We start from the raw sequence: 23,203 nt of genomic DNA on the forward strand, positions 1-23,203 counted from the left end.
ATCATAAGCAGCAGGGCTGGGGATGTGGCTCAAGCGTAGCTCGCTTGCCTGGCATGCGCAGGGCGCTGGGTTCGATCCTCAGCACCACATAAAAATAAAATAAAAGATGTTGCGTCCACCGAAAACTAAAAAATAAATATTAAAAAATTCTTTCTCTTCTCTTAAAAAAAAATCATAAGCAGCAGAAAATCCTGTCTCCAGTTGCCCCCACCCCCACCAATGGCAGGCCACTTCTCCCTGGAGTACAGGGCAGAGCAGATGAGTGTCCCTTCCCATCTCTTTCACCACCCAAATCACCCAGCATGGACAGTTTTCATAATGGTAAGCCCACATGTGGTCCCAGCAGACACTTGTCTGCAGCAGACACCACTCCAAGGGCCTGGCCAATTTCTAAGCCAGGCAATTTCTTTTAGCATCACTTGAAGGGAATTCTTCGCACAAATATTTGTACACAGTTGCCCAGGGGTTTGAATATTCAGGTCTGAAGGATTATTAAATATTGCCTTTGCCTCTCCAGGAGAGGAGGAAGGCTCTAAGGTGAGCCCAGGTACCCTGGCCCAGACAGGATATTAGGAGAAAAAGAGAGGGACAGACAGTGGGAAGGGACTTTTAGGAAAAGCTGTGCCTTGAGGAGAGGAGGAGCTGGGATCACAGATGTGGGACACAGAGCTCTAACACTGCTGGTAGCAGAGGAGTAGGGGGAGAGGGGGCACACCCAAGTCTTCTCATGGTGGTGTGGTGTGAAGGGATTAAGGTCCAGGAAGTTCTGTAGGCTTGGATGGGTGAGTGTTGGGGAGTCTGAGAGGAGAGGGAGGCCAAAAAGATAACTGGGCTAAGTCACTAGCCTCTCCCTCTCAGCTCTGTGCCCTCAGTCAGTCAGAACTGGGGCAGAGAGAGGGCCCATAGAAGATGATAAAAAAGGCAGGGGTGGGGGACAAGGAGGAGAGAAAAGCCACTGGCTGGTAGTACAGGGTTGGAGGAGTATACAGTTCAGGATAGAGGAGGGAAAAGAATTGCTGGGTCAACATGTAGTTTGGGCTGGGCACACTCAAGAGCTCAGGAGGCTGAGGCAGGAGGATTGCTAGTATAAAGCCGGCCTCAGCAAAAGTGAGATGCTAAGCAACTCAGTGAGACCCTGTCCCCAAATAAAATACAAAATAGGGCTGGATGTGACTCAGTGGCTGTGTGGTTCAGTGCCCCTGAGTTCAATCTCAGATACCCCCACCCCACAAAAAAGTGTGGTTTTGTCATTTTCTTGGTTGCTAATTCAGCTTCCAGAGCCTCTTCTACAAATTGCCATTTCCCCTTGCACCTTCAACATATGCCATTAATTTCTTATATATCTGATAAACCAACAGGTGAAGTTATTCTTATCTAAACTTGCACTTCTCTAGTGTCTGCACAGGTTTGGAGATTTGGTCATAATTGTATGGGAGAATTACTCAATTGTGTTTCTTTGCCAATTCTTCTATTAGATCATTGTCTCTTTCTTGTTTATCTGTGGGTAATGTTATCCCTCCCCCCCGTTTTTTTTGCTTTAGCATTTTTTTCGATTTATAATTATGAGAATCAGTCTTAATTTAAAAATATCACGCTTCCCTCATTTTGTCTTTAATTTTTAAACACATTTTAAATTTGCATGTGGTCCAGTTAGCCCTTTCTCTTTTATTTGCTTTAGTATTTTCAAGTTAACTACAATACTTAGATCATAAAAACATTGATTTTTTTTCAAGAACGGTTTTGGTTTCTTTTTCAGATTTAAATGTTTGATCCATGTGGAATTTATTTGGTGTTAAGCAGTGAGGGAGAGCGCCAATTTCCACTTTTCCAAGTGGCCAGCCAGTTGTCTCAACATCATTCCGCTAGAAAACTTTCCGCTGCTACCTCACGAGCACACGTGGACCCTGCAGGTGGCACGGTCCTGAAGTCCCACCCATCCGGGGCACACGTAGGTCCGGAGCCCTGCCCAGCCCCGCCCACTCCGAGAACAAGGTCCCGCTCCAGAAAAGGACTAGGCTCACGCTTCCGGTTGCGGCGAGCCTCCCCGCCCCTAGGCCTGCAATGCAAATCGGGGCCTTCCGGGAGGGTAATTTAAATAGAAGGCGTGCCCTTGGTGGTTATTTGCATAGAGGCGGGGCCTCTGGAACGGAACTCTGGACCGCCACAGGGCTCCTACCAGACTTAAGGGCGAATTCCATGGGGACCTTATTTACATAGGGCGGGGCCTTCTGTGGCGCCACTTCCTTCTCTAGCCAGCTTTTGCCTGCTTTCCTTCTGTTGTCGCCCACTTTCCTTCATTTTCGCTCTCCTTCCTTACGGCTATCGGCCCCTTTTCTTCCTCTCATAGCCCGCGTAGGTGTCCAGATGCTCCCGAAACGGCGGCGAGTGAGGATCGGCTGTCCCGGTGGTGCTGTCACTTCCTCCACTTCGCCCTTAGTGCTCTTTCCCGGCGTCGCCATCTACCTGGCTGAACCGCGCATGGGCCGTAGCCGCCGGGCCTTTCTCACACGCCTGGCGCTGTCCAAGGGCTTCCGTGTCCTCGAAGTCTACAGGTGTGCCGACCTCTGCGTGGGGGCACTGCGAGGACCTGATATTGGTGTGGGGCCGGCTAAGCAGGCTTTTTCGCTGGGCCCGTTCAGAGACCCAGGTGACTCATAGCATGCTCCTGCGGGGCGGCTGCACCTGCGTTATTGGATTCCAAGTTATCTGTGGCCCTTTGGTCAAGTAATCTTTCTTGAAAGGGATTTTTAAAAATTTTTAGGTACTGGGGATTGAATCCAAGGGCCCTTTACTGCAGAGCTACAACCCCAGCCCTTTTTATTTTTATTTTTTTAAAGGTAGGGTCTTCCTAAGTTGCAGAGGCTGGCCTCGAACTTTTGATCCTCCTGTGCCAGCTTTCCCAGTCACTCAGATTACAGGCATAGAGCCTCAGTCCCAGCAAGGTTGCTATTAAGATTGTCAATAATCCTGTAGAACGTTCCTAGCAATCAAGCCAGAGGCTTTTCAAAGAGCCATTCAGGGGAGGGGTAATTAGAAGTAGTATTTGCCCACCTGCCCTAGAAGCCACACTGAGCCATCCTGAAACCTTGAACCTGGAATATAACTGGTGCTCTCATAGGGAGGGAATCAAGACAGTGCCCAGAGAGAGTAGTTTTGAGATTGGGGAAGCTAAGTGGACTTGGGACCAGTGCTTCCCAAAGCTTTTATTTACTATTTTGTATTTAAACATCTCCAGGGGCAGGATAGTGCACCAGACCCACTCACACAGTGCACATGATGCAACTTTTACAATAGCTCTACCAGGTAGTAGTTATTTCTGTTTTATAGAGGAGGATGTAGGGAGACTAGACTTGCCCAAGGGCACACAACAAGTTCTCAGGGCTGGGGTTCAGACAAAAGTATGCACTCTCTGGCATCTGTGCTTAAATCCTAGCTCTTAAATAAAGACCATGTGGTCCCAGACCATAAGGCATTCCTTTCTCTGAGGTTGAGAAGGATACAGGCAAGTCAACCCAAAGCCAGGCTGGCTTGTGAGCATAACTGAAGCAGAAAACCTCAATCTAAGAGCGGTGGAAATTGTCATACACCAGGAGGGGCTTGAGAAGGCTTTCTGGAGGAGGTGGCATTTGAAGAATGAAAGGCAGTCACCATGCAGAGGGGACAGCAAGAATAAAAGCTTAAAGGTATGGAGCCAAACAGGAAGGGCAATGGATTTCACAGTCCTCCTCTGCCTTTGCCCAGCTCCGAGGTGACACATGTGGTGATGGAACAGACCTCAGTGAAGGAGGCCATCTGCTGGCAGAAGCACATGGCTGCTGCTCTCCCGTGCTGTCCCCACCCAGCTCTGCTGGACATCAGCTGGTTCACAGAAAGCATGGCAGCTGGGCAGCCTGTCCCTGTGGAGGACCGGCATCGCCTGGAGGTAAGACAGTTCAGGCCTAACTCAGTTGGGATAGGTGATGCGCAGCAGCAGTGCCCCAGTGCCCTCCAGAGGGCTCTGCTCATATCACCTGGGGTGCCTGAGAATCAGCAGAGAAGCCATGGCAAGAGCTGGGGCTGGACCATCCCAGCTTCTGTCCTCACCACTTGAGATTCACTTATGTTTAGCTTCTTCATGCCTTCCAAAGTGGGGCAGCCCCTGCAGCTGGGGCTTCACTTCTTCCTCAATGAGTAATTGGGATGATCCATGGATTGGTAGGAGCTTATCCTTGGGACTCTAGAGAGCTAGACTGCTTGTACTCAAATCCTGGCTCTACCTGTGAGCCATGAGGGAGAAGGCATGCTCCCTAACCTTGAAACTTTAGTGTCCCCAGCCCACTTGATTGTGAGGATTTGGGGAGGCAGGAAAAGTGCACTGTGAGGATTAACAGATTGTTGCTACTACTCTGGTCTGAAGAACCTTGTCCTCAGTTTGTTCTGCAATGCAGTCTGTCTGTCCCTCCCTCCATATAGGGCTTTGAACCACCAAGACCCATTGCTGTGTCTCCCTCTGCCCATGCCTGTAGTTCACTACCTCTGTCCTGTGAACTCTAGAGGGCCCAAGGTGAATGCCCAGAAGAGTCAGGACTCTGATTGCTGCCTGGTTCTGTCAGCCCTGAAGCCTCATGATCTGTGCATTGCCCTTCTGCAGGTGTTTGAGCCCAGGAATGAGCCCCCAAGCCCAGTGTGGGTGTCGATTTATGCCTGCCAGCGTCCCACACCCCTCACACACCACAATACCATCCTCTCGGTGAGTCATGTCTGTGAGAAATTTTTAGCTTTCAAGGGACAGGGACATGGGTGCAGCTGGATGGTAGCTGGTAGATTGAAGCAAAGTGTCCTGCCCACTCTGCCCCTTAACCAAGGGCCTCTCCCTGCAGGAGGCCTTGGAGACTCTGGCAGAGGCAGCAGGCTTCGAAGGCAGTGAGGGCCGCCTCCTTTCCTTCCGCAGAGCAGCCTCTGTGCTCAGGGCCCTTCCTTGCCCTGTCACTTCCCTGAGTCAGCTGCAGGGGTTGCCCCACTTTGGAGAACATTCTTCCAGGGTTGTCCAGGTAGGTGTCTGCCATGTGTAGCCAGGTGAGTAGGTGGGGTGGGGAGGCCCTGGGGCCCAGTGAAACAGCCATGAGTCCTGGTATTTCAGACCCCAATGTGGAGAGACAAACATGCACAAAGATGCTGCTCCAAGACCACCACAGCCCACCTTTAGCACAGATCCCTTGTGAGTCACTTACCTCCCTCAGAGTGCCTGAGAGGACTCGATAAAGGGAGCTTCTGGCATTGATGTCATTGTCATTTGTCCCAAACTGCCCAGGGTGGGGGAAGAGAGCAACCAAGTGTAAGTTTTCGAAAACCCACATGTTAAGCTGCCCTTCTGTGCACTTTCACTGTGAGAGCACAAAGTAAACAAAAGATGCTTTTAGATAAACTGATATGTTTTTAAAAAGAAAATGTTTATAGATCCTGGAGCTCACTATTTTATCTGAGAGATGACCAACTTTACCTGGGACCTAAGCTGTTGTAACTCTAACCTCAAGGAGCTTTGAGGCTAGAGCCCCATCTCATCCCCCAGTTGTGTGGCAGCAGCTTTTGTCACTGCCCTGGGCACACTGTCCATTGCCAAGTCCCACTGTATCCTCATATCACAGAGCCCCTGTCTGTAGGGTGTGGAAAGGACCACCCAACCCCCAGCCCCTACCCTGACTGCTGTTCTCTTTCCGGTTCCTGTGGCTCAGTGTTTTGCTTTGTCTCCTCCTCCAGGAACTGCTGGAGCATGGAGCATGTGAGGAGGTGGAGAGAATTCGTTGCTCAGAGAGGTACCAAACCATGAAGGTGCGCAGGGAACTTGACAAGGGTGCACAGCACTGTCCAAAGCACTTACAAGGGAGGCAAGCAGGGGTGGCTGATCCAGCTCTGGGGTCAGAGAAGGTCTTACTGAGGAAATGGCAGCTAAGCAGACACCTGATATGCTCTGGCCACCAAATGAAGACAGGCAGAAGCCTGTTTTGAGCATGGGGAGTTTTCTAGATCACTGAGCACCATCTGTTTTATTAGACTGTTTTTGACAGACTAATTTTAAGCATATTAGCACACTGAACAAACTATAACCTATTCTTGGGTGCTATAGGACCCAAGTTGTGTGTAGTAGGGCTGCCACTTTACACTGTGCTTTCTGTGATCTTGTGTGTTACTTTTTCTGTACTGTGGGCCCACCTGTCTCCATGGTACATCTTCCCCCTGTGCCTGCTCACTGCTAACCTGGTAGGGAGGCACCTCCAACACTTCTGGATACATCAGTTTATCTTCTCAGACATTCCAAAATTCCTGGGAAGAGTCTGAGTGCCTGGCCCAGTGGCAGGTGAAGTGCTTGGCCCAGGGTCCTCTGAACTGGTCCATGTTCAGACCTCCCCACTCCACCCCTTTGTGTATGGGAGACTTGGGTGAAAGCAGCACCCATCATCCTGATGTTCTGGAGGCTTGAGTAAACCCAGCCAGCCTATCCAGTACATTTTCTGAAGCCACCCTCTCATTTATTAACTCCATGTTGTTTTTGCTGTTTCTTGAAGAGAACCATAGACATAAGTTCCAGCTGCTGTAAGTGGGAGAGGCATGGTTTTCCCAGTGAACCAAGAGACGTATTAAGATGACTCTTGGTTCTGTTGGAAGCACAGGCTGGACCTATGTTTTAGTAGAGGGTTGAGGAAATAGCTTACCAAGGTCTTTCCTCAGCTTTCAGCAACTGGGCAGCAAAGCCCCCAACATATTGCCTCTCCTGGGGCTTCTGCCATGGTGTATGAGTTCACTCCTCTGTGATAGTGGGCTGGGCAGGCCAGACACTGGGTTTGAGTCTTCAACCCATGATCTTGGGCATGAAGGCAACACCTCAGGTGCATCTTCCTGTGGGTGCTTTGTTCCTGTCCCAACTGTTCCTTCCTCTACATAGCTCTTCACCCAAATCTTTGGGGTTGGGGTGAAGACTGCCAACCGCTGGTACCAGGAAGGGCTGCGAACCTTGGATGACCTCCGAGGACAACCTCAGAAACTGACCAAGCAGCAGAAAGCAGGTGAGTCCCCCCACAGAGGACTGGCCTTGGGCTTCGACAAAGCCATTTGGATCTGGAAAGTTCTGTATACTGAAGCCCTCATACTGGCACTGGATGTACTGATTGCATGAGTGGCAGAGGTGGGTGGTGCAAAGGGGTCCTGGTATTAGGTAAGTGGACTTCTTGGAATTTCTCTACCTGCAGTCAGATTCTGCTGTGGTCCTTTCAGTGAGCAGTTGTGGTCACAGCAGTGCTGTGGCCTCTAGGACCCATGAGGCTCCCTCTGGTTAGGCTTGGACTTAGGTGAGGGACAGCCTGGGTCTTGACCCACCTATCCAGGATGTGCCTTGTGCATATGGGTCAGCTGAGTCCTGCCCACCATTTTCCAGGTATGTGACCATGGTCCCAAGACTAAACTCTCTGAATCTCAGTTACCTTTTCTGTGAAATAGGAGAAATGACAATGTGGATTGCCATAAACTCCTCTGTGATCCAGCAGGTGGCAGGTATTAAGCAGACACTCATTCGGCCTGTGTGTCCTGCCTGGTGCTGCCACCATACTGTCTGGACCTAGCCTGGTTGAGGGCTTTGCTGAAGGCACCATAACCAGCAGTATGCCCATTCCCCACCTCTTTGCATATCTCCCTGGGGCTGCAGCATAGTGCAGATGACAGGCAGAGAAACCTACTTTTTTTAACCTGTTCTCAGGACAAAGGTAGATAGCATTACCATCCATTGTTTACTAAGGACTTGTTCTGTGCTGGATGCTGCTGTTCTTCACATTTAAATCTTTCTTTAACTACATGTGGAAGGTACAATGATATCCCCTTGACAGGTGAGGAAATAGAATGTGGCTCAAGCGGCAGCGCGCTCGCCTGGCATGCGTGCGGCCCGGGTTCGATCCTCAGCACCACCTACCAACAAAGATGTTGTGTCCGCTGAGAACTAAAAAAATAAAAATAAAAAAAAAATATTAAAAAAAAAGAAACAAGCTAAAAGATGGGTTTCTATTGGTAGAGTTACATTCTTCACACTTTTTTGCCACCTCTTTGTTGCATTTTATTTATGGGAAAACAGAAGGCTTAAAAGAAATATCTGCAGCCTGCCTGTGTCAACATCAGTACCCTTAGATTGAGTTCTATGAGATTTTTAAGGTGTTACCTTTGAGGGGAACTGGGTAAAGGGCACAGAGCCCCCCCACCTCTCTCTCTCCTCCCTCCCTCCCTCCCTCCCTCTCTCTCTCTTCCCCTCCCTCTCCCCTCCCCCTCTCGTCCCCCTCCCCTCCCCCTTCCTTCCTTCCCTCCTTCCTCCCTTCTCTCCCTCCTTCCTTCCTTCCTTCCTTCCTTCCTTCCTTCCTTCCTTCCTTCCTTCCCTCCCTCCTTCCCTCCTTCCCTTTCTCCCTCTTTCCCTCATTCCCTGTCTCCCTCCCTCCCTCTCTCTCTCTTTTTGGGGACAATACTAGGGATTGAACTGAGGGGCACTTGACCACTGAGCCCCATCCCCAACCCTATTTTGTATTTTATTTAGACACAGGGTCTCACTGAGTTACTTAGTGCTTTGCTTTTGCAAAGAACTTGCGTTCTTCCTGCCTCAGCCTCCCCAGTGCTCAGCCCAGCTGAGCATCTCTTTTAATTCCCATGAACTGCGTGTGAATCTACTAATTATCTCAAAATTAAAATTTAATATTTAAAAGGGGATAGTGTCATGCTTCTATTGGGATCATTCAGTTCCTGCCATAGCCTGTCCCTCCTCAGAGGCTTTTCCCCATCTCACAGCCACAGGGCTGGGTGACTGCCTGATACTAGAGGATGGGGCTTTGTGGGGAATGCAGGCTGAGAGAGTCAGGAGGACTGTGCTGCCCACAGGGCTCCAGCACCACCAGGACTTAAGCACTCCAGTTGGACGGCCTGATGCTGAGGTTCTGCAGCAACTGGTAGAGGCAGTTGTGGGCCAGGTCCTGCCTGGGGCCACTGTCACGCTGACTGGTGGCTTTCGAAGGTAAGGGGGTTTGACATACCCTTCTGGCTTACCTCCAGGACCCTCCCCAATGCAGGGACCTGAGTTGTGGACATTGAGGAGGCTTTCCCATTCACTGGGAGGGGCATGGCCCATAACTGGAATGAGGGCTATGTCCTTGTTCTTCTCAGGGGCAAGTTACAGGGCCATGATGTGGACTTCCTTATCACCCACCCTGAGGAGGGCCAGGAGGCGGGGTTGCTGCCGAAAGTGATGTGCCACCTGCAGAGCCAGGTGAGGGCTTCTGGTGCCTCTGTCCAAGAGTTGACTGCCACCTGGCCTTCTGTTCTCCTAGTACCATGGTGGTGCCTGGTCACATCTGCCTTTCCCCACAGGGCCTTATCCTGTATCATCAGCACCAAGCCAGCTGCTTAGAGACCCCTACTCACCTTGTCCAGCGGAGCCACACCATGGATGCCTTTGAGAGGAGTTTCTGCATCTTCCGCCTGCCTCAACCCTCAGGAGCTGCCTTGGGGGGTGTCCTGAAGCCTTGCTCAGCATGGAAAGCTGTGAGGGTAGATCTGGTGGTTGCTCCCATCAGCCAGTTCCCTTTTGCTCTGCTTGGCTGGACTGGCTCTCAGGTAGGTTGTGTGCTGCTGAGGCTGCCAGGGCTGAGGTGAGCCAACCATACTGAGGGCAGTTACTCCCCCCAGCTTTTTGAGCGGGAACTGCGCCGATTCAGCCGGAAAGAGAAGGGACTGTGTCTGAACAGCCATGGACTGTTTGACCCAGAGCAGGTATGTCAAGAATTAGGGTGGGAAACAACCCCCTAGCCTGCTTCCTGGATCACAGCCTGAAATGGCCCTAAATCTCTCCATCCTGGAACCATGGTGCCCAGATCTTGGTCTTACCTCCCAGATCCTAGCCCTCCCCAAAAGGCATCTTGCCTTAGCACTGGGCTCTGCCTCCCCATCTAGCCTGTCTCCAGGGAAGCCATCCTGGCTGGGCACCCTGTGCATTGTGCAATGGTGCCACTGGGCATGGCCCCCAGCTTTTGAAGCCTCTGCTTCTGTTGCAGAAGACATTTTTCCATGTGGTTTCCGAAGAAGACATCTTCAGACACCTGGGCCTCAAGTACCTTCCCCCAGAGCAGAGAAATGCCTGATCCAGCCCATCTGCCCTCACTCCTCTTAGGAAACGGGGGGCTGCTGGACACTTTTGAATATCTCTAGGCAGAAAATACACTGCCATGCCATATCCTCATCTCCAAGTGGAAGAGTCTTTACCTGTGGGAGCATCTGTGAGGCGGGGCCTTCCTCACACTCCAGCCTTATAGCTGTGTGATCATGGTCAGCATTCAGCCTCCCCAGGCCTCAGGTTCCCACCTGGGTCAGGAAATCTGAGAAGTACTCAAGTCATGGAGCTGTGGCAGAGCCAGCAGTCCCAGTGCGGCAATTGAGGTGTGGTTGCGTGTCTTCTATAGGGCACCCCACTCAGTTGCCCAGAAGAGAACCGTGTATCCCTGCCCTGCACTTGAGCCATGAGGTGGAAGCTGTAGTTCTTGCTCTTAGGAGTCCTCTGTGGAGGTGAAAATGGGTATGCTGCAATCACCTGGAATGAGTGAAGGTCCAAGTCAAGAGAACTTCCAATGCTGGGATTTTGGCACTGCAGCCCCTACCCTGCTTCTGCCTTTAAGTCCTATACTCTCCCTACTTCAAAACAGGTCACACCCTGCCACTTCTTGCTCATAGTCCTGCGGTATTCCAAACCCCAAAATCCTCATGTGATCCCCTAGGGTTCTAGCATTTCTGCCACCCCTGCCAACCTCATCTGCACTCTTCTTTCAATACCCCCCACCCCATCCCTCATTTGCTTCCTGTTTCACTGTTTCCTACTGATGTGCTCAGACCCCATGTCTCTGACTTCCTCCCCTTTCTGAGGCAGAAACACTGAAATGGGCTGGACACACAGGTGTCCTGTGTGTTCCCTGATCTCCTGCAGAGCCTTTGCCTTCGCCACTCTTCGCCTCCTTCAGAACTTGACTCAAGGTCATCTTGTTAGTCACAGCTTCCCAGACCACTCACCACATCACAAAGTGTTTTTTAAATTAACATGCAATAAAATGGTATCTTTTAAGGTTTATTTTTAATGAGCTTTAACACAGGTATAGACTCTGCCATCTCAGGACCCAAAGGTCTGTCCCCCAAGCATTGCCTTATGCCATTGCATTATCGCCACATGTTCTTTATCCCAACTCACTCATTTTGTTCACTTATCTACAGTTTTGCCCTCTCCAGAATATCATAGAAGTGGAACCAAATTCTCCCTTTTACTTGCCTCTCTCTCATCATGCCTTTGAGATTCACTCAGGTTTTTGCATATATTGATAGTTTATTTTTCTTTATTGCCACATAATATTACATTCATGGGGTATTCCAGGATTTATCTGTTCAGCTACTGAAGAATGTTTAGATTGTTTCCAGGGTTTGGTGATTATAAATAGAGCTACTGTAGCCATGTATATATAGATTAGTGGGTAACATACCTTTTCAGTTCTCTTGGGTAAATATGAAGGTATAGGAATATTGGGTTATATGAAAAGTATGTTTTTAAGAAAGAGCTAAATTGTTCAGAATGCCTGTCATTTTCCATTTTATCAGTAGTGTGAGCCACCCATATAAGTTAAACATTTCATAGTAGCAGTTACTGTGTATCTGTCAGCAATTGATAATTTTGGTTTTTATTTTAGCTGTTCTATGAAAGGTCTGTAGCACTAATTAACTGCCTTCCTTTTTTTCGCCCCCTTTCCCTTCCTTTCTGGGGATTGAAACCAGGGGCTTGTGAAATAGTAAGCACACACTCTGCCATTGAGCTATAATCCCAGCCCATTTATTATGGTGGGTTTTGTGTGTGTGTGTGTGTGTGTGTGTGTGTGTTTGTGTGTGTGTGTGTGTGTTGCAGGACTAGGGTTTGATACCAGGGCCTTGCAAATATTAGGCAAACACTCTACTCTGGGCCACATCCCCATCAATACTTTTATTTATTTTTATGTGATGCTGAGGATTGAACCCAGTACCTCACACATGCTAGGTAAGCACTCTACCACTGAGCTACAACCCCAGCTCTCCATCCTTTTTTATTTTGGGATAAGGTCTCTAAGTTGCCCAGACTGCTTTGAAGTTTAAATCCTCTTACCTCTGTCTCCTGAGTATCTGGGATGAAGACATGACCACCGTGCTCAGCTGTTATTTTTTTGTTTTTGTTTTAGGAGCAGTCTTTTATTTATTTATGTTTGCAGTCTTTTGTTTTTATACACTTTGACAAAGAGGTTTTCAGGAGGCAATCTTTTCAGTGGAAAATAGAGAACATGAAAATTTGCCTCCAGCTATCAGTAGCTGCTCTGCTCAGGGTCTGTCATCCCACTTGCTCAAGGAATGAAGTGGAGGGGTGTATTTCCCTTCCTTTCCTAGCTGATTTCAGTACTTTATCCTCCCAACATCTGTACTAGGGTTTGAACCTCAAGCGGTGCTTAACCACCGAGCCACATCCTCAGTCCTTTTTTATTTTTTATTTAGACAGGGTCTCACTGAGATGCTTAGGGTCTTGCTAAATTGTTGAGTCTGGCTTTGAACTCATGATCCTCCTGCCTCAGCCTCCCGAGCCACTGGGGTTACAGGTCTGCCCTCGCATCCTACTGCTTCTTGATGGTATTCATGTGTTTTGTCATTTTCTGCCTAAACATATATTCTGTGAAATCAAATCTGTTTTGTACTCTATGCCTAGATATTATTGGTTTTATGTGCACATGCTCTCCATTCTTTTTCAAAAGCATGGCATTGAATAGGAACTTTGGATTGTCATCTAATGATCTATATTAAGGCCCAGCCTTTTCTGCACATCAGAAAAAGGCATGGCACTTGGTTCACACCCGTAATCCCAGGAACTCAGGAGATGAGGCAGAAGGATTGCAAGTTTGAGGTCTCAGATTTTTAAAAATGACAGGGATGTAACTCAGAGGTAGCACTCCCCTGGGTTTAGTTCCCCCACAAAAAAGAAGGGGAAAAAATGGCATGACATCCTGCCATACAGCCCTTATCTTCTTGCTGCCACTGCTTTCAGTGGAAGTTTAGATTGTTAATTTGAGATCTTTCTTTTTTCCTAATATAAGCATGTAATGCTTTAAATTTCCCTCTGAGCACTACTTCAGCTTCATCCTACAAATTTGATGTATTGTGTTTTTTTTGGTGGGGGAGGTGGGTACTGGGTATTGAACCCAGAGGCGCGTAACCACTGAACCACATCTCCAGCCCTTTCTATTTTTCATTTTGTGACATGGTCTCAGTAAGTTGCTTAGGACCTCACTAAATTGCTTAGGCTGGCTTTGGACTTGTGATTCTCCTGCCTCCACCACTCAAATTGCTGGGATTAAAGCTGTGTGTCACTGTGCCCATAGAGTATATTTTTATTTTTTATTCAATTGGAAATGTTTCCTTTTTTGGTGGGGGGAGGAGGGTACCAGGGATTGAACTCAGGGATATTGGACCACATACTGAGCCACATCCCCAGCCTTTTTTTGCATTTCATTTAGAGATTGTCTCACTGAGTTGCTTAGTGCCTTGCTTTTGCTGAGGCTGGATTTGAACTTTCGATCCTCTGCCTCAGCCTCCTGAACCACTGGGATTACAGTGTGAGCCACCATGCCCAGCAAAAATGTTTTCTAATTCTTCTTGAGACTTTTTCCTTGATCCATGGAATATTTAGAAGAGTGTGTTCTGTTTCCAAATGTTGGAAGGTTTTTCCCATTTTCATATATATATATATATATATATATATATATATATATATATACACACACACACACACATACACATACATACACACACACATACACACACATATATATGTATATGTGTATATATGTATGTGTATATATGTATATATGTGTATATATGTATGTGTATATGTGTATATATGTGTATATATGTATGTGTATATATGTATAAATGTGTATATGTGTGTATGTGTATATATGTGTGTGTATATATGTGTATATACGTGTGTATATGTGTGTATATATGCATGTGTGTGTATATGTGTGTATGTGTGTGTATATGTGTGTATGTGTATATGTGTGTGTATATGTGTATGTGTGTATATATGTGTGTGTATATATGTGTATGTATATTTAATTGGGGATTGAATCCAGGGGTGCTCTACCACTAAGCCCTATTTTGTATTTTTTATTTAGAGACAGGGTATCACTGAGTTTCTCAGGGCCTTTCTAAGTTGCTGAGGCTGGCTTTGAACTCGTGATCCTCCTGTCTTAGCCTCCTGAGCAGTTGGGATTACAGGTGTGTACCACTGCTCCTAGCTCCATTCCCATTAATCTTTAATACTGAGTTCCAATTTAATTTCCTTAGGGTCAGAGAACATATTCTGCATTTAATTATTTAAAATTTGTCAAGATCTGTTATAGATCGAGGATATTATCTATGTTGGTGAATGTTCATGTGTTCTTTATAAGAATGTGTATTCTGTTGAGTGGAGTGTTTTATAAATGTTGATTAGATATAGTTAGTTGAAACTATTGTTCACATCTATATCTTTATTTATTTTCTGTCTAATGAATTACTAAGAGGAGACTTGACGTCTTTTTTTCTTTTTTTGTATTGGGAATTGAACCCAGGGGCACTTTACCACTGAGCTACATCCCCAGAATTTTTTATTTTTTATTTTGAGAGAAGGTCTTGCAAAGCTGGCCTTGAATTTGTGATTCTCCTGCTGCAGCCTCCTGAGTCACGTGGGATTATGGAGGGGTTATGGAAGTGACCATACCCAATCTGAAGTCTTAAACTATAATTGTAGTTTCCTTAATTTCTCCTTTCAGTTATTTCATATTGTGATTCATGTACTTGGAAGCTCTGTTGTAGGAATTTTTATATCTTCTTAGTATCATTGTTATATAATGTCCTTTTATTCCTAATATATTTTCTTGTTCTGAAATCTATTTTGATAGAAATATATCTGTTCCAGCTTTTGATTAGTGTTTGAGTGATATATCCTTTTCCTTCTAACCTACATAATTTTTGCCTTTTTTGGGGGGTGGGTAGGTACCAGGGATTGAACTCAGAAGCACTGAACCACTGAGCCACATCCCCAGTCCTATTTTCTATTTTATTTAGGGACAAGGTCTCACTGAGTTGCTTAGTACCTCACCGTTGCTGAGGCTGGCTTTGAACTCTCGATCCTCCTGTCTCAGCCTCCCTAGCCCCTGGGATTACAGACATGTGCCACTGCACCTGGAAATATATTTTTGCCTTTTATTATTATTTGTTTTGGGGGTGAAATTGGACTCTGGGTCTTATGCATATTAAACATGTGCTCTACCACTTGGCTCTGTGGTACACTCTCAGCCTACCTTTTACTGTTTTTTGTTTGATTTTTGTTGTGCTGGGGATGGAATCTGGGAACTTGTGCATGCTAGGAAGGTACTCTATCACTAACTATCCCACCACAATCACCTACCTATCTGTCTTTTTCATGATAACCATCCTGGTGGATGTAAAGTGCTATTTTGTTGTGGTTTTGATTTATTTAATTAACCATTTTCTTAAATGATATAATGTTGAGCATCTTTTCCTGTACTTATTGGCTATTTATTCTTAGAATTGTCTCTTCATGTCCTTTGCCCATTTTGAACTGGGTTATTTCCCTGTTATTGTTGAGTTATAAGAGTTTTTTGTATTCTGAATACTAAACTTTTATCAGATAAATTATTTGCAGATATTTTCTCCCATTCTATGAGTTAACTTGTAACTTTCTTATGGTGTCTTTTTAAGCTCTAAAACTTTTAAATTAACCTGTGTTGGTTTTGTATACCTTTGACTTGGCTACTCAGGAGGCCAGGGCAGGAGGATCATTTGAACATATGAATTTGAGAGCAGCCTGGGCAACAAAGCAAGTCTTTGTCTCAAATTAAAAAAAAAAAAGGAAACAAACAATAATTATTATATTTGATGAAGTCCAATTTGTCTTTTTTTTCCCTTTGGTTGTTTTTTTAAAAAAATATCATTTAAAAGAATAATAACCATTGCTATGGTCATGAAGGTTTCCTCCTAAATTTTTACTCTGATATTTAGGTTATTAATCCATTTGGAATTAATTTTTATATAGGTATATGGTAGGGGTCTAACTTCATTGTTTTGCATGTGGATGTCCAGTTGTCTCAGCACCATTTGTTAAAGAGATTATTCTTTCTCCATTGAATTCTTTGGCACTATTGTCAAAAATTCTTCAACTACTGTGTAAGATTTCTCCTTCCCACTGGGTTTTCAATTCTGTTCCATTAATCTATATGTCTCTCTGTCTTTTTTGTTTCTAATTTTACATTTCATACATCACCCAGTTTTTTTTAAACATGTCTGTCTTATGCCAGTAGTACAGTGTCTTGATTTCCGTGGTTCTGTACAGAGTTTTAGAAATTGAGAAGTGCGAATCCTCTAACTTTATTCTTTTTCAAAAAAATGTTTTGGCCATTCTTTTTTTTTTTTTTAGAGAGATAATTTTTTAATATTTATTTTTTAGTTTTCGGTGGACACAACATCTTTTATTTTATTTTTATATGGTGCCAGAGGATCGAACCCAGCGCCCTGATCATGCCAGAGGAGCGCACTACCACTTGAGTCACATCCCCCGCCCATTTTGGCCATTCTGGGTTGCTAGATTTAGCTTTTCAATGTATGCAAAGAAGCCAGCTGGGACTAATAGAGATTGCACTGCATCAGTAGATCAATTTGGAGAGTATTACCAATTTTACTTAACAATATTGTCTTCTAATGCCTAAACATAGAGTGTCTTCATTTATTAAGACCTTCAGTTTTTTTCAACAATATTTTATAGTTTTCAGAGTATTAAGTTTTACACATCTTTTGTTAAATTTGTTTCTAAAGCCAGGCATGGTGCCATACACCTGTATTCCCAGCTATTTGAGAGGATGGGGCAGGAAGATAGCTTGAGCCCAGGAGTTCAGGACCAGCCTGGGCAATATAATGAGATCCCATCTCAAAAATAAAGAAGTACACACACACATGCACACACATGTATATTCCTAAGAATTTTATTCTTTTGATGATATATGAGGTAGAATCATTAATTTCATTTTCAGATTACTAAATACTAATGTATAGAAATAGTTTATTTTTATATTCCTGCAAACTTGCTGAATTCATTAGTTCTAATATTCTTATAGTGGATTCCGTGGAATTTCCTTTCTAATCTGGATGTCTTTTAGTTCTGTTTCTTGCCTAATTGCCTTGGCTAGATCTCAGTACAAATTGAGTAGAAGTGGGGAGTACAGATCACCTTCTCTTGTTCCTCATCTCAGCTTTCATCATTAAGTATGGTATTAGCTGTTGAGTTTTTTTTGTAGATGCCCTTTGTTTGGTTAAGGTTCCTTTCTATTACCAGTTTGTGTTTTTATTATGGCAGGGTTTTGAATTTTTTTGAAAATTTTTTTGTAGTTGTAGATGGACAGAATGCCATTATTTTATTTGTTTATTTTTATGTGGTACTAAGGATCAAACCCAGTGCTTCACACATGCTAAGCAAGTGCTCTGCCACTGAGCTACAGTCACAGCAGTGTTGGATTTTTTAAAATGTGCTTTCTGCATATATTGAGATGATTATGGCTTTTTAAAATTTTGTTGTTGGACAAAATATTCGTTTGATGAGTGCTGTATTCTGGGTCTGGAAGGTCCCTCAAAGGCCCGTGTGTTAAATGCTTGATCCCAGGGAGGCCCTATTGGGAAATGGTGGAACCTTCAGTAGATGGAGCCTAGTGGAAGGTCTTCAGGTCATTGAGTGGTTAGTAATTATTTTAGTACTTTCATTTGAAAAGGTATATTTTACCTTTATTCCTAGAAGCTATTTTTGCTAGATATAGAATTCTTGGATGACAGTTAATTTATTTCAACATTTAAAAACTGTTTTTACTTCTTTCTGGCTTCATGGTCTCTGTTGAAAAATCCAGCCTTTCAAAGAAGTTGTTCCCCTACAGAAAATTCATCATTGTTTTCTGGCTGATTTTAGGATTTTTCTTGTTTAGTTTTCAAAGTTTCATTATGACATATCTGGGCTTGGAGTTTTGTTTTATTATTGCTAATTTATTCTGTTAACTAAGCTGCTATTGCTGCTGTTTCTTCTTTTTTTTTTTTTTTTTTGTAGTTGTTTTGTTGTTCTGGAGATTTAACCCAGGGTGCTTTACTTCTGAGTTATACCCCCACCCCCTTTTTCACTGAGCTTTTTGATATGGAAGTTTATATCTTTTTTCAAACTAACATCAAGTTTATCCTTGTCATCTCCACTCTGATATTGAGCCTGTCTTAAGGATTTTAAGTTTTGGTTATTTGTATTTTTCAGTTCTAAAATTTCCCCTTCATAACTTGTTTCTTATCTTACAATTTCTTTTTTCATTCATTTTAAAAATATTTACCAATTTTTTTTTTCAGTTTTGGCAATACTGGGGATTGAACCTAGGACACTCTTTATCACTGAGCTACATCCCATCCCCAGGCATTTTAAATTAAAAAAAAATTTAAATTTGTAATCTACCTGTCTCACCTCCTGAGGAGGCCAATGCGTTGCTGGGATTACAGGTATACACCACCAAACCCAGCTAGTATGTTTACCAATACTTTCTGAAGACTGGTTTAAGATAGTGCTTTATGTGACAGTTTGACAATTGACTCACCTCACTGAGAGCATCCTAATTGTCCTTTTTGTGCCATGGTGAGATTTCACTGATTTTGATAACACTGGATAACGTTGGATTATATCCTGGCTATTTGAATATTATGTTGAGATGAGGGATCTTGTTTAAATCCTAAGCAGAATTTTGGTTGTTTAAACTTTAACTCTAGTTAAACTAGAGTTTTCTCAACTAGCCTGATTAGGCCTGTGTCTGCACTAGTCAGGCTTGGATCTGTAGCATACATCTAGGATCTGACCCCACATACACAGCTGGGCATTAAGCCTGGGAGCTCACATAGACTTATCCAATCATTCAGTCTCTCCCCCCACACAGGCTCTCTCTGGTAATTTACAGCTCTTCAGGGCCTCCCTTCCAAGGTCTCCAGCCAGAAATATAGAGCTTTTGCTTCCCAGCCTGCTACATAATTCCTCCATTGTGTCCAGGCCCACTGCAGGGGCAGAGGGTACAGCAGAGTTGCCCCATGCTCTGGGGGCTGTAGCTTCCCTCTCTGGGTTCAGATACCTGCTTGGTGGGCACAGACAGCCCTCACCATACCACCACTGCCACTTCTATGAAGAAAGAGAAAAATGGAAATTCCACAGACTCTCTAACCTATAGGGCTTCATTTCCTCCTTCCTAGACACATTCTTCAGGGGCCTTTCTGTCCACAGTAGGTATACATCCAGTTTCAAACTGCCTTCTTATCCAGGCTGAGCAATATTAGAAGAAAAAAGTAGTGACCTATTCCAATGAACTTTTGAGTGTGGTCTTTCTCATCTGCCTGCCCCTGCAGCTGATGGTCATGGTCAGCAGGGATTATAATGCAGGGCTGGAAAATAGGGAAGGCCTGCCAGGGAGAAATCAGGACACCTGAGGAAGGCCCCCATCACATACAACTAACCAGGTTGAGCAGAGCAAAGCCACTGGTGGCACTTGGCAAACATATACCTACAACACAAGTATTGCAGACAGTACACACAGGCACACAAGGAATAGATTTGTGCACACAATAATTTGCTGCACACACTTGATACGGATGTGTACTTGACACGTACACTTAGACTCACAGACCTACATACAAGGGTGACACATGCACACTCCCTGGGCTTTTCTTGACACTGGTCCAGTTTCTTGAGACACAGGTTTGTCCCATTTAATTGAGAGGGGCTGGGGATGTACTCTAGAACAATTGCCTGGCATGCACAAGGCCCTGGAATTTGTTCCCCAGCACCACAGAGTGACCCACAAAGGGGCAGTGATGGATTGACGGGGCTACAGAGTCCTGGCCTCAAGGATTCTTCCCCTGGAAAGCCAGCCCCCACTTGCTCCAGGCCTGACTTTTGCCCTTCACTCTGGCTCTGCTCAGCAGCCCCACCCAACCTGGGCCCTAGGCTGGTTATAGACACGTCAGCAGAGCTGGGTCAGGGGCTGGTGGTTATGTGAAGCTATTTTTAAGTCCAGCTCTGTGGCTGGCACTCCCACCCTCAGCCACTCTGCCACTACTGGCCACCTGCCGCCGCCTGTCCCGCTTGGAATGCTGATTGGCAGTTGGCTGGGATGGGGGTTGGGGACAGACCGTTATAAAGCTCGGGGTGCTAGGGAGGCAGCTGTCCCTGTCTGGAGCCCCTGTGTCTCTCTGCCACCATGGCTACCCACCGCCTAGTGATGGTCCGCCACGGTGAGAGCACATGGAACCAGGAAAACCGTTTCTGTGGCTGGTTTGATGCAGAGCTGAGTGAGAAAGGGGCAGAGGAGGCCAAGCGTGGGGCCAAAGCCATCAAGGACGCCAACATGGAGTTTGATATCTGCTACACATCAGTGCTGAAGCGGGCCATCCGGACCCTCTGGACCATCCTGGATGGCACAGACCAGATGTGGCTGCCTGTAGTGCGCACTTGGCGCCTCAATGAGCGGCACTATGGGGGCCTCACAGGCCTCAACAAGGCAGAGACCGCCGCCAAGCACGGGGAGGAGCAGGTGAAAATCTGGAGGCGCTCCTTCGACACCCCGCCGCCCCCTATGGATGAGAAGCACCCCTACTACAATGCCATCAGCAAGGTGGGCTGCTGGGAAGATCCCTGGAAGGTCTGAGGTTGGGAACCTGGGTTGGAAACCAATTGCCCAGGGAGGGAACAGCAATGTCCCCGTTCCTCTCCCCAGGAACGTCGGTATGCAGGCCTGAAACCTGGGGAGCTGCCCACCTGTGAGAGTCTCAAGGACACCATTGCCCGGGCCCTGCCTTTCTGGAATGAGGAGATTGCCCCCCAGATCAAAGCTGGCAAGAGAGTGCTCATTGCAGCCCATGGGAATAGCTTACGGGGCATCGTCAAACACCTGGAAGGTGAGGCCCACCCTCAGGAGGGTGTGGGGCAGAGACAGGTGGGGATGACAGTGCCTTTCCTTTTGGCAACTGAGCAGAGGTGGGGGTTTCAATCAATGCATTGAATATAGAGGGCTGAGAAAACATTTTAAAAACCATTCTGTGACTTACTTCATTTCTATATGATCTGGGAAAGTTGTGGGTTTCATGGACACAGCACCCATTGGGCCAGCCTGCCTGGGGAGGTGGCACCCCCCTGCCCCACCATAGGAGCTGAAAAGAGGTGAGATATGCTTGAAGGTGGCATCTTTCCCAAGGATACCCAGCTAGGAAAAGGGCCAGGACTCAGGGCTCTTGGCTCCAAATCATTGCAGGGGAGCTAATGTGTGCAGGGAATCTGCTCTCTTGGGTTCCCCTTCCCAAAAGAACCATGAAATTTGGTGCAGAGCTAATGAATACCCACCCAGCCTCCAGCATGTACTGTGGCTCCCACTAAAGAGCAAGGAAGGCTGGGTGCATTGGCAAATGCTGGTAATCCCAGCCACTTGGAAGGCTGAGGCAGGAGGATTCCAAGTTTGAAAAACAGCCTCAGCAACTTAGTAAAACTCTCAAAAAATAAAAAAAGGGTTGGGGAGGTGGCTCAATGGTTACTCCCTGTCCCCCCCGAAAAGAGCAAGGAATGTTGACAAATGGGCCTTGAGATCTACGCAGGAAAGGGGAGGCTCCCAAGTGATGGTCTCTTCCACTAGTTCTTAGATGTCAGGACAGTCTAAATTAGCCTCTGAATGACCTTCAGGTGTGTTGAGATCATAGTAAAGGAATGGGATGTACCCTAGATCTCTGGCTCCTATGTGCTGAACCCCCCCCCCCACTCCTTCTGGGGGCTCCATAACCCCACATGCCTCAACCTGCACTAAAGGGAAGAGGCACTATGGTGAGTGTGATCGGGCACCAGGCGGGTGGGGGTGTTCCCAACTTCCCAGGGAACATTCTCTAGTCCTTCCACATGGTGGGGGTAGGGTGATGCCAATGCCAGATTGAATTGCTATTGGTGGTGGGTCCTGCAGCAGCAGGCAGGGTCAGGTTTCCACTCATTCCTCTGCTCAGAATTTAGAATCTAGAAACCAAATGGTTAGGATATCCTTCCGACCTTCAACTTTAGTCTGGCCAGTTCATATTGGGCTGAGGAAACAGTGGATAGCACCACACAGGTCACAGCTGCTCACGGAGGATGAAGTTCATGTCTTGCCACTGGGCTATTTCTGTAGGCTGCTCAGTCTAGCTTAGTTCTGCCTTGACCTTTAGGTACATTTCTGTGGCCTTGATCTCAGGGCTGGGAGGATTAGTGCCAGGCAGCCCAGCTTGTTGCCCAAAAAGGCCATTATGTCTGTTGTATGGAAAGGCTGTGGATAGAGAGGCTAAGGATGTTATTTTCTGGTCCAGGAATGTCAGACCAGGCCATCATGGATCTGAACCTGCCCACTGGGATCCCCATCGTGTATGAGCTGGACCAGGCACTGAAGCCCACCAAGCCTATGCGGTTCCTGGGAGATGAGGAGACAGTGCGGAAGGCCATGGAAGCTGTGGCTGCACAGGGAAAGGCTAAGTGAGGGTGGGTATGGCAATAAAGACAACTCTCTGCATATTGCCTTGAGTTCAATATGGCCAGGCATGGCAGGGTCATGGCCTACTCAGCTCACCCCATTAGCTGTGTTGGCCCCAGGGACCAGTACAGCTATTCCTGGAGTCCACATCACCCAGGGACAGGAGCCTAGTGCCCAGACCTGGCTATTGGGGTTGAACCAGGGCAGTGACTACCTGTACTCCAAAGAAACCCTCAAGCTTTAAAGCCATTTGGTAACCATGTTCTTGAATTAGGGTACTTTAGGGAGAGGAGCCTAAGTGACCCAGCCCTCCCCAAAGGAAGCACAGGGCAATATTTCTTGGCGAGCTTCCTTTAGAGAACAAGTGGTTCTCTACTATCTCTAAGCCCCACCTCCTGGTGAGCACAGACAAGCCCATGGGGCCTCACAGCTTACAACAGGCCAGATTCATAAGGTTGCCATGGCCTGCTATCTTTATAGTAGAATGGGAGGAAGCCTAAGTAAGGGACAGGCAGGACTGGCACTGGGGAACATCAGGCTTGACCACTGCTTTCCTC

General features: G+C 46.4%; 2 protein-coding genes across 4 annotated transcripts; both read left to right on the forward strand.

The window, feature by feature from the left end:
• The first annotated feature begins 2,142 nt into the window (after positions 1-2,142).
• POLM (DNA polymerase mu) lies at positions 2,143-19,732 on the forward strand. 3 transcript variants are annotated; one of them, XM_081285515.1, is made up of 11 exons: positions 2,143-2,552; positions 3,742-3,922; positions 4,631-4,729; positions 4,860-5,030; positions 5,737-5,808; positions 6,920-7,040; positions 8,884-9,016; positions 9,166-9,268; positions 9,370-9,615; positions 9,688-9,771; positions 15,157-19,732. In XM_081285515.1, the coding sequence occupies exons 1-11, from the start codon at positions 2,365-2,367 to the stop codon at positions 15,346-15,348; spliced, it is 1,590 nt and encodes a 529-aa protein (XP_081141641.1). In that variant the 5' UTR covers positions 2,143-2,364; the 3' UTR covers positions 15,349-19,732. The 3 variants fall into 3 exon arrangements, with proteins under 3 accessions (XP_081141641.1, XP_081141642.1, XP_081141643.1); XM_081285516.1 differs by lacking the exon at positions 15,157-19,732 and adding an exon at positions 10,053-11,114 and having other exon boundaries at positions 2,150-2,552; XM_081285517.1 differs by having other exon boundaries at positions 2,507-2,647.
• A 580-nt stretch (positions 19,733-20,312) lies between these two features.
• On the forward strand, positions 20,313-22,685 carry PGAM2 (phosphoglycerate mutase 2). Its single transcript, XM_081285526.1, has 3 exons — positions 20,313-20,780; positions 20,883-21,063; positions 22,486-22,685. The coding sequence occupies exons 1-3, from the start codon at positions 20,367-20,369 to the stop codon at positions 22,650-22,652; spliced, it is 762 nt and encodes a 253-aa protein (XP_081141652.1). The 5' UTR covers positions 20,313-20,366; the 3' UTR covers positions 22,653-22,685.
• Positions 22,686-23,203: the final 518 nt, after the last annotated feature.

Source organism: Spermophilus citellus (assembly GCF_964194105.1).
Source record: "Spermophilus citellus genome assembly, chromosome: 3".
Lineage (NCBI taxonomy): Eukaryota > Metazoa > Chordata > Mammalia > Rodentia > Sciuridae > Spermophilus > Spermophilus citellus.

Coding starts and splice junctions, on each gene's coding strand:
- POLM (XM_081285515.1), top strand. CDS start 2,365: ATGCTCCCGAAACGGCGGCGAGTGAGGATCGGCTGTCCCGGTGGTGCT. Junction 4,730..4,859: donor ACCACAATACCATCCTCTCG/GTGAGTCATGTC, acceptor CTCTCCCTGCAG/GAGGCCTTGGAGACTCTGGC. Junction 7,041..8,883: donor GACCAAGCAGCAGAAAGCAG/GTGAGTCCCCCC, acceptor TGCTGCCCACAG/GGCTCCAGCACCACCAGGAC.
- PGAM2 (XM_081285526.1), top strand. CDS start 20,367: ATGGCTACCCACCGCCTAGTGATGGTCCGCCACGGTGAGAGCACATGG. Junction 20,781..20,882: donor ACTACAATGCCATCAGCAAG/GTGGGCTGCTGG, acceptor TCCTCTCCCCAG/GAACGTCGGTATGCAGGCCT. Junction 21,064..22,485: donor CATCGTCAAACACCTGGAAG/GTGAGGCCCACC, acceptor TTTCTGGTCCAG/GAATGTCAGACCAGGCCATC.